The sequence below is a fragment of the Amblyomma mixtum genome, chromosome 2 (genome assembly GCF_055824585.1).
Source record: "Amblyomma mixtum isolate Tamu chromosome 2, ASM5582458v1, whole genome shotgun sequence".
Taxonomy (NCBI): domain Eukaryota; kingdom Metazoa; phylum Arthropoda; class Arachnida; order Ixodida; family Ixodidae; genus Amblyomma; species Amblyomma mixtum.
The window spans coordinates 10,384,940-10,395,269 of record NC_143013.1 but is presented as its reverse complement, the minus strand read 5'-3'; the positions used below and the strand labels follow the sequence as shown (position 1 = coordinate 10,395,269).

The 10,330-nt window shown below is 44.7% G+C and overlaps 2 protein-coding genes across 6 annotated transcripts in view; both read left to right on the top strand.

The window, feature by feature from the left end:
* The first annotated feature begins 1,184 nt into the window (after window positions 1-1,184).
* On the top strand, window positions 1,185-4,526 carry LOC149358372 (uncharacterized). 2 transcript variants are annotated; one of them, XM_089570432.1, is made up of 2 exons: window positions 1,185-1,430; window positions 2,819-4,526. In XM_089570432.1, exon 2 carries the CDS (start codon window positions 2,851-2,853, stop codon window positions 3,598-3,600), a length of 750 nt encoding a protein of 249 aa, XP_089426558.1. In that variant the 5' UTR covers window positions 1,185-1,430; window positions 2,819-2,850; the 3' UTR covers window positions 3,601-4,526. The 2 variants fall into 2 exon arrangements, with proteins under 2 accessions (XP_089426558.1, XP_089426560.1); XM_089570434.1 differs by lacking the exon at window positions 1,185-1,430 and adding an exon at window positions 1,442-1,596.
* Window positions 4,527-5,088: 562 nt separating this feature from the next.
* The window catches only part of LOC149358371 (structural maintenance of chromosomes flexible hinge domain-containing protein 1-like), an 87,741-nt gene continuing 82,499 nt past the window's right edge, over window positions 5,089-10,330 (top strand). For all 4 annotated transcript variants that reach the window (XM_089570431.1, XM_089570430.1, XM_089570429.1 and 1 more), the window contains exons 1-3: window positions 5,089-5,448; window positions 6,064-6,139; window positions 7,613-7,689. In XM_089570431.1, coding sequence (XP_089426557.1) covers window positions 5,329-5,448; window positions 6,064-6,139; window positions 7,613-7,689 — 273 coding nt within the window. In that variant the 5' untranslated portion in view covers window positions 5,089-5,328. The remainder of the gene's footprint in view (window positions 5,449-6,063; window positions 6,140-7,612; window positions 7,690-10,330) is intronic.

Here is a 10,330-nt window from a genome sequence, read left to right as displayed (position 1 = left end):
CCCAGAGCTCTTTGTTTGCCTCTGTTGTTTAGGCTGCTGATTGTACGTACAAGATGCTCCAAGCTGATTGAGCAGCCCTGCCTCAGTGCATGCTAAAGAACATGGACATGCTTTCCTTCAGTGCTGTACGGAATGTGAACAGCAAAATAAGAGGATCTTAGAGAAAGGAGACTGATATACAAGTGCTCCTTATTTCCACTTGGAAGGAACGGTAACCGTGCATTGAAAATGTTAACCCCACTTAATTTTTTGCTTCAGCAGCTAATATTTGTGCTTTTTTTTCTTGCATATCAGTTGTCCTGATTGAGTTTCATTTGATGCTGATCGTACAAGTTTATACCAGTTGCATGACTTGGCAAGGCACAGAATGTGAAAACACAACGCTTGTACCACTAGCGGTTGTGGTGTCATTTGCCGGCAGATGACACATATGGTGCACTTGGCTGGCTGAGCGGCGGTCTTTCCACCAACTGAGATTTTCCATTTCTGACACATGGACTGGGTAAGTATAGATTATGAAGAACACAAACCGCATAGAGACTTGATGGAGACGGACGACAACACAGGGCGGTACTAACAATAGAACATCTATTGAAGGAACACTGTAGCATATACGGATCAATTGCAAAGTGAAGGTGAAGACGTGAGAAATCCAATGCAAAAAAATGACGTTCAGCTTCTATCCAATTTCTTTGCAATTTTTGTTCTTCATAATGCCCCACTAACTGGCCTGCAACTATACCCTCCTAAGTACAGATGTCTGATGCATTACTGTTCATATCGTACCTTAAAAAAATTTAGGGGGGCACTTTGTTGACCTAAAGTGTGGTGAGGCGAAAGCCCTTATATGTCTATTTTCCTGTGAAATCAGAGTGCGAACAAGCTTGTGCTGTAAGGAAAAGAAATTGATGTAGATGTTCTCCATTACACAAACCTTGTTCAGATCAGATTTTTTCCCTTTAACTACACTTGTTAGCCATCTGCGTTTGATAAGTGGCTAATGGATATTTAGCTGTTTTATTATTTTTTTTTTACTCTGTCATTTGGGCTCAAGTTTGGTGGTTGCAACGGCGGACAGCTGCAATATTACCAGGTGCACTGATGTGAGGGTTCCGACAGCAGCGCTCCTAGCGTTTAATAACAGCATCTCGACCCAGTTTTGCCGTTTTACCGCAACTCTCGTACCGGCCCACCAGGCCGACTTTGGCTTAGGGACTCTAGCTTGGGTGGCTGTCGATTCCGCACGCATGCTTGGCGCAGACCCGGTGTAGTTGTATTTTTTTTTTTCAAACTCTTCATAATTATGTCCCCGTGCAACGCTGCATTGTGAATTAGAAGACGCGTAATATTCCAGTCATTTGTTCCATCTCCGTGTAGAGTCGCCTGACGCCGTGTCCCTTGGCAATGAGTTACAAGCGCTGTGAACACTGGTATGCTGCTTCGTATTCTCGCACTGTGAACCTCGGCCTAATAACGGTTGAGAACTCAGTATTGTTCGCCCTGTCTGTGCGGTATTTTGCATATCATTGTAGTCATACATTGCGTTGCAGTTAAGTGCCTGCAGGACCGCAAGAAACCGCGCGACTGACAATTCTGGTTGGTAAACAGACGTTGATGCGCCGCGGACCAGCCGGCGTTTTTGCGCCGTTCGCGGATTTTATGCCTAAGCGGCTGTTGAGCAGTAGCACTGTCGAGTGTGTGCGGTTTCTGGCGCTGAGTGCAGTTAAACACAATTAGTATTATGCACAGACGCGACATTGCGCGCGTCTGTTATGTGATTTCAGCTGCGGCACGCTTTGCAAGCCTGCAACATAAATGGCCGCTTTGCAGCACCTTCTAAACCACCGTGCAAGGCTAAACTGAAGTATGGAAAACAGCAATGTGAATGCTATTTTTCCTCCCAGCTTCTAGATGTCGGTTCTGCTTTTCCTGAGACGTAATTATTGTCTAGTTAAGCGACATATGCTAATCTCTAGCTGCTTAACCAGTGGTGATTGTGCTCGTTAACGGTGCTCTGCCTGTCTCGGATGCTGTCTTAATTGTGCTCTTGCAAGCATCACTAGTACACGTGTAGCGGTTATTAGTAAGCAGTGGCTTGATAGCAAATATTGATTAAGCAGCTGGATCGCTTTCTGGTGTCTAGCTGGGGCAAATTCCTCATTGGCGTTGCTTAATTCTCCTTGCAGCTCCGGACCCCTCCTCTGACCTGACAGTCGAAAAACCGCCGTTTTACATTAGTATACACCCTTGGAATGGTGTGAGGGGCCCGAGTGTGTCAGCATATGTTCAAGGATACACATACAGCCGGCACTACGGCCGCAGATGAGCGGCAAAACACGGCGGCCCCGATCACATAACGGGAGGCCTCCTCAGCGGCACTCGCGAGGTATCGACGGAGTGCAGTTTGCCCGTGATTACGGCTCCAGAGGCGCGGAGACACCGGCAAGCAGGCTACAGGCTTCGAACTGCACCTCAAGATTCGACGGTAGCCGTTGCGATCGTCCATGTCAAGCTTGACGCCAACCGTACGCTGCGGCCGTAGTGTCCCCTGCGGCCGTAGTGTCGGCTGTATGTGTATCCTTGAACATATGCTGACACACTCGGGCCGCTCACACCATTCCACGAATGTATACTAATGTAAAACTGCGGTTTTTCGACTGTCAGGTCAGAGGAGGGGTCCGGAGCTGCGAGGAGAATTAAGCAACGCCAATGAGGAATTTGCCTTTAGCTGGGTTGTTGTATCGCAAAAGAGTTCTGTGGAGGTCTTCTTTGCTCCACTTATATCTGAAAGTATCATTTACTACTTTGTGCGTTTCAGAATGTTCCTTGGTTGTTTCCACTATCACTGCAATGGCAAGCATTCTTCATGAAGCAAGCAGCCCTCGCTGCTACTGCTGTCATGGACGGCCCGGGCAGCTTCCTCAGCCCACATCGCATAGTGCGTCTGTCTCGGCCACCTCTCCCACTAGCACGACAGACTTGGATGCTTCTCTGCATGAGCTGGGTATGCTGAGTGCCGTGACGGACTCCCGGCGGGACTATGTCCTCGAGAAGCTCGCCCGTGGTGCGAGGAGCCTGGACTCTGGCCCACACCACTCTGGGCTGTGCGTGTTGGCAATGAATTCAGCGTACATTGCGGACTTCTCCTTCGTTTCTTCGGGAGGCTTGGCCCCAGAGAGTCCTCCCAGCCCATCAGAGACCGTGCCACTGCTGACATTACGGCGGCCACGTGTCCGGGCACTTCGCAGGAAGCACTACTTTTATCAGCCCTACGACTACCCGTGGCGGCCTAGGCTGGTGGAATTGCTCAGGACAAAGGAAGAAGAAGAAAAAACTGCAGCAGCTATGCTTAGCCTGTCACTTTTGAAAGTTACCAGTGACGACGGGGGTAACAAGTCAAATCCAGGCAGCCCTTCTAAATTGTCACTCGTGGGGACCAAGCCTGGCGGATCTGTTGCTAATGGTACTGTGGCTGGAAGTGCTGGAATTGTTAGGTCTAAGTCACTGGATGACCTGGAGGTGTGCAGTGCTAAGGCGTGTGGGACCAAGGCAGATATTGAAACAGTGTCGCGCAAAATTAGCAATCTGCGTGTCAGCTAGGATTGCTTCCATTAGGTGCTCGTCACAGGTTGTCAGTTTTGGGGACTGCTTTAGCTTTGTTGTACGCGTAGCCCTTGGAAGAAAAGGGATTGCACACTCAAACAGGGTTAAGTGACCATTCCCTGTATTGTCATTACTGTCTCTAACTCTTAGCCTTTCTTTGTCACAAAATTTGCTATCTTCTAAGAAACAACCCTTGGTATAAATCATAAAGAGCATAAAAAAAGGCTGTTTGTCTTGTTTCTTTGGAATGTGAAACATGGGCTTATAACATGAGCTGGGTAATATAACGGTCTGCTTCAAGATTTCCAGTAAATATTTGGGCCCATTGTTTTGTCATCGGATCTGTGCTAGTCTTTATGAAGCTCTCTGTACCTGAATGGGCTTGCTGAGAAAAGTGTGTGTTGTGCACTCGCTGTACATTGGCTACAGCTGTTGTGAAAACATGCACCGATAAGGATGGCCCATTGGAAACTGCTCTGAACTGCCTCAAAACATGACATGTTTTTTTATTTTTACAAGTGTGTCACAAGGCTTGTGCTTTTTTGACGTGCGTACTGACCAACTCGCCTGCTTTTTATTTTGCGAATTGGTGTTGCGACTTGCCACCTGAACTGACTGAGGTTGAAATATGATTCTAAGCAGTAAAGATAAGCATCTGTCAAAGTGCATCTTTGTGTGGCCTCTGTGGCAGAGGCTGGTTTTCTACTCTTTTAATACCACATGGTTACAAAAGGGTGTTTATTTGTCCTCATGTACTACCACATATATACCAATTATGCCAAATGTTTTTGTACGTGTCGCAGCAATTAAGGCACAGGTAATTAGAAAACTTTTTACATGTAGCAGACTTTTGCAAGCTTGTGCAAAGAAGTTTGTTTTGTCATTTTGCAGCCTGACAGTTTTCCTTACGTTTCATGCAAAAACACATTTGTCTTGTGAAGTCATCCAGGGAACAACTTTGCAACACCTTTTAAAAAAAATTGCTGCAGTCTTGTACTGACGGCTTGTTCGTAGAATTCCAAGGATTTTCACTGGGAGTAGATGGCTAGGATGTCTTTACTAATCACGAGGACGCGCAAACGCATTGCGTTACCGTTTTTGCAGCATGTTAAATGTAGCTTCCAGCTAACAAAATAAATTTATGCAGTCGATTGGTCGTCCGAAGGGTTTTTTTGAGAACGATGTCGGTTTGTTGTACCAGTGAATAAACTTTTGCCCCCAATTTACTGTCCTAAGTGTCGTGTGTCTGCATGTGCGAGCTGGCTACTTCATGAATTTTTTTTATTTGTACCGCTTCCAGTGATTGCAACGAATTGTTACTTAAATTTCTGTAACTGTGGCTAACCGCGGTCGTAACAGCCTAATCCCCCGTTTTTTTGTTTTTTTTTCCCCCTTCTTGGTGACGCCACCTAGCGGTTGTTAGCACCTAGGACAGCGCCACTAACATGGAGGTAAGTTTTTCTTCCTCCATGGCCACTAACGCCACCACTGCATTAACATGCGTATTGTGGAGTGCTAGATGGCGCTTGCTTGTTTAACGCGTTTTTATTTCTTTCAAAATAATATTCTGGCCTGAAGCAAATTTTTTGGGTTTTGAGTGTGCGAAACATCTCATAATGGGGGCATGCACTGCCTGCCGTGTTTCTAAAGGAATCGAGGGCATTTAGCCGGTCCGCGCAGTTACCGGGATTTTCTTCGGCTTCGACGGGAGCTGCAGAAAACAATATGGCCGCAGCAAATAAACAGTTTTTTGTTTACGACCGCCGAAAAAGCAATACACCGGAATCTGTGATTAGCGTGGGGCCGAAGGATGACTACCTGGACTTGAGGACACGAATCGTGAAGGTAGGCATCTCCGTCGTCTGAATTTTTGCTGCCCGTTACTGCTTTAACCGACAAGCCGTCAGTAGCATGGCGTGTTCTTGTTATTGTCAGAGCAAAGATTCGTGACATGTTAATTTTGCGGCTTGATGCGGCTACTTGCAACGCAGCAATCATGGAACTGTGGTCTTTACGACACAATAATGTCACTATTGGTCAAAATCAGCCTGCGGTAGTAGGCTTACTGCACGAAGCTGATAGCGCTTGTATGCCAGTTCGAATCTAGCTCTCGTATTTTCATCGTCTTAGAAAAACCAGTACTACTAGTACAGCACGTGCTGCAGACAATTTCGCGCTGGACAGTTTGTTCTTTAACGTTTCGGAGATTCTTGTTCTGGATCGCCAACTCCATACATGCACTTATCGCGTGTGGTGAACCTAGGTCGATAATGTTAGCATGCATGCGATTTGAGCGTGTCTTCACATTCACATCATCTTGCGAACTCGCGAGCAAATATCTCGTATGTTTACCTTACTGTTGTGTTGCAGGGTATTGCTCATGCATCTTCAGAATAGTCATGGATGATTGCAGTTGCAGTGGTTACGCGCCAATTAATACATTCACCTTCCTTCGCGCAGCACTATGGGATCACCTCGGCCGAGCCGTTTGTTATCTGCACAACAAACAGGGAAGAGATTAACAAGGCCACGTTTGGTAAGAACGAATATAGCCACAGCTGTGCTTGGCAGTGTTCACTGTTGGTAAATGAGAGTGTTCGAAGGCTATCTGCCCAGAGTTGTCAAGTCCCTTTTGTGCGATTATTTCGAGTAAAAATGACTTCTGTTTGACTCTTATGCATAGAAAAACTACGTACGTGAGCTGCCAGTTCTGTTCATTCGCGCAGGGTTCAATGAAAATTTCACGTTATGCATGCATGAGACAAGCACCAGTACATCTACTGGTGTAACCTTGTAATTGCATCTGGAAAAATTGTTTTGGTGACAAGTATAAATTAAGGGAGTGGAAGGTTCCCTCTTGTAGTTGGGAACTCCTTGCATGCTATTCTGCTTGCCCTGTTCTGGGCCTAGTAGTCATGCAAAATCACGCCAGCTGAATAATGTTTGTTGTGTTCATTAAAGGTCATGTGCTGTCTTGCTCACCATATCATAGTGAGCCGTTATCTGCTCATTCTTGCTGGGCTGCCCAGCTTAAAGGAGTATAGGCACGTAATTTTTGGTGGCTTGTTCTCTTCTCTATAACGATGCGGAAGACACTACTATGCATGAATCACTATGTGGTATTCGCCTACTCCCGCTAAATAATCTATAATGAATTTTTCTGTCATGCTGCTTTGGTTTCGGTTTTAACATCCGAATGATGGCTGTGACGTCAAAGAAAGGTTATAGGTCACGTGAGGCATGGAAAAACTGCGATATAATATCTGCTTCATCGTCTTAATTAACTACAGTGCTGAAACGAGCCTTCCTCTGAGCCGTAATGATGACGCATGTAGAAGCACCGATTATATTGCAGTTTTTCATGCCTCATGTGACCGTGACCTATAGCCTCTCTTTGATGTCACAGCAATCGTTCAGCTGTTGAAACTGAAGCCGAAACAGCATGAGAACGAAATTCGATGATAAATTATTTAGTGGTCGTAGGAGGATACCACGAGGTAATCCGTGTACAATAATGCCTTGCGCCTCATTACAAAAAAGAAATCACACAACCAAAAGTTAGGCGTCTATACTCATTAACTTCGGTGTCTGCACATTTGCCCATATTAATGTCACTTTCTGAGCCATCATTGCATCGACAGTTGATACCTTGTTCCAGTGTGACACACTGGCTATCTTTGAGAACCAGATTACATATACAGTTACCTCAATTATCATACAGTTGATGTCCTGTGCCATTGCACTTGTCAAAGAAATGTTATGAGAGCCTGTAGAGTTGGGGCCTGGGGCCCCAACTCTGCAACAAATGAAGACGAGGCTCACTGGTCGAGCAGAATGATGAACGACCTTTATTTGATGAGGACACCATTATTTATTGCCTTTAGTCACATGACACTTATCATCATCACCCATTTACAAAATATGCATTAAGAAGACGAGACGAGACAATCCACTAACCTGAAACCAGAACCAAAGCCACCATAAAACAGTGCCCTGTTGCCTTTCACAGAAAAGCTGGAAGGAGGTGAAACTCTCTATGTGCTCAAGAACATCGACCAGGAACTTACAGGCCAGACTTATCAGAAGGTGAGGCATAGCAACCTGTAATAATTGTTCTTTTTCTCTAGCAGTCATTTTATCCCCTTCAGTAGTTGAGTTACATGTGGCGTTAGGGGTACCATGGGGAAACTTTGCACCCTCCAGTTCTAAGTAGGTGGTGATAAGTGGATCGGAAAATGCCCAGGTTTCGGTCAGGTCATGCGGTGGTCCGAAGTATGGTGGCCACCATGATTTGATGCAAGCGATCTATAGCATGTAGCTGTGCCTGATTGCATGCAACCTGTTGATGGGCTTTGTGGATATGTGCAGATATTAGCATGTTGTCATAGTTAAAGCCGTGTATGTGTTTAAATAATAACTATTATGCTTTCAATAGATCAGAATAAATAAAATTATTCGTCATTTTTAGTATTATTGATATGCAAAAGGAAGTTCCATGGTCGACAACTATAAGGGGACCTCCTGTATAGTATAAACATGCAATGAATAAAACAGCTCAGCATGTTAACAGTCAAAGGTTATACATATGTAATCAAAACATAATGCATAAACTATTAGCACAGTGTAATCAGTCTTGAGTGAATAAATGGTAGCATGAAACCAAAACAAATAATAATAGGAGAAATGTCCATGCATTAGGAAATAACACGTTGGCAGTAGTTCACTTCGATTTGATGGGGTTTAATGTCCCAAAATGACTCGGGCTATGAGGGATGCTGTATTAGAGGGCTCCGGATAATTTCGACACACTGAAGTTCTTTAACATGCACTGACATTGTACAGCACCCAAGCCTCTAGCATTTTGCCTCCATCAAAATGCGACCACCGCAGCCGGGATCAAACCCACGTGTTTTGGGTCAGCAGCCAAGCGCCATGACCACTGAGCCACTGTGGTGGCTAGGTTGGGAGTTGTAATGTTGAGAACATTAGCAGAGTAAATAGCACTGTTAACTACCGGTCTTTTGGTAACATTTTAGTTATTGCTTAAAATAATATAATGTATGTGAACTTTTAATGTCGAAAGGTAGGGTGTTCTATAATATTACTGATTAAAACTGAACAGTCTGGTTGCCACTTAGTTCATACTTTTGGCAAGAGTAAATTACTTTGCTAAGTCATTCAGGAGATGAACTGCAAAGCATGATCATTCAGTTACAGGTAGAGCAGAGTGGTGGGTCTAGAAATAATATGCAGAAAACCAAAGTAATTTTCAACGGTCTCTGAAAAGAATAGCAGTTTACACTTGTTAGCGAGATGCTGGAAGTAGTAAGGGATATCTACTAAGGGCAGGTAGTGACCGCAGATCTGAGTCACGAGAGCGAAATAACTAGATTAAGAATAGGGTGGAGCTCATTTGGCAGATTCTCTCGTTTCATGAATGGCAGTTTACCATTATTCCTTGAGAGAAAAATATATAACGGCTGTGTCTTACCAGTGCTCACCTATGGGGCAGGAACATAGAGGATAACGAAAAGGGTTCAACTTAGGTTAAGGACAGTGCAGCGCGAGCTATGGAAAGGAAAATGATAGCCGTAATGTTACACAGGAGGAGGGCAGAATGTGTCAGGGAACAAATGCGGGTGAATGACATCCCAGTCGAAATCAATAGGAAGAAATGGGCTTAGGCAGGGCATGTAATGCGGAGGCAAGGTAACTGCTGGTCCTTATGAGTAACGGACTGGGTTCCAAGAGAAGGCTGACAGAAAGTTAGGTAGGCGGATGAGATTAGGAAGTTTGCGGGGATACTGTGGCCGCAGCTAGCAAAGGACGACGGTAATTGGAATTGTGGAACAAAAGTTGGCATAGTGTGGAGTTCATGTTGCTGTAAAAGTTTTTGCTGCTGGTACTATATTGCTACTAGTATTTACCGCATTTTCCGGTGTATAAGACGTGGCTTTTTTTTTTTCAAAAATCTTGCTGGTGCGTCCTATACAAGGGTTTGTCTAATATGCATTTTTTTTTTTTTTTCGAGTTCAGAAATTACTCAGGTTCATGTTCAAGCTTTTTTCATCGAAAAAGTATCACTACCAATAACGCAGTTGTAACACGGTTACTACGTCAATACCGGGACCGCCGTGCGCAACTTTTCTAGGTGAACTTTATCATGAAACGGCAGGGATGACAACTTCCAGGATCACAAATACATGGCCGTTTCGGAGAGTAATGTGAAATGCCAAAAGATGGCAATAATCGCGCTTCTTGCCATTGTCAAGACAAGCCGGTGTTCTTTTTTTAGTCACCCTTTGCAACTTTGCTCTGTGTACGTAGTGCAAAGAGGGTGTTTCAGCTGCGTTGCCTCCAAAAATGGGCGAACTTTTTGATAGTGCATCCGAAGATGAAGACTCCGAAGGTTTAAGTACAAATAAAATGTTGTTATGGACATAAGGAGAGTTCTTTCGTTTTTCTTTCTTTTTTTGCTAAAACGTGGGCGGCTATGGCGCGAGTGTTGCCTTTTTCGATCACTTAGCGTTGCTTAAGAACTTATGACAGGTGCGGTGCATTTCACGATGGTCGTGCAAGCGTGTTTAATTAAGCCTCACTTGACTAACTGGGTAAATTGGGGTGCGTCTTATACACGGGTGCGTCTTATATACCAACTTTTTCAATGACAGCCTGCATATGTGGCGGGTGCGTCTTATAGATTGGAAAATACGGTAGGCTTTATCTT

Coding starts and splice junctions, on each gene's coding strand:
- LOC149358372 (XM_089570432.1), top strand. CDS start 2,851: ATGGCAAGCATTCTTCATGAAGCAAGCAGCCCTCGCTGCTACTGCTGT.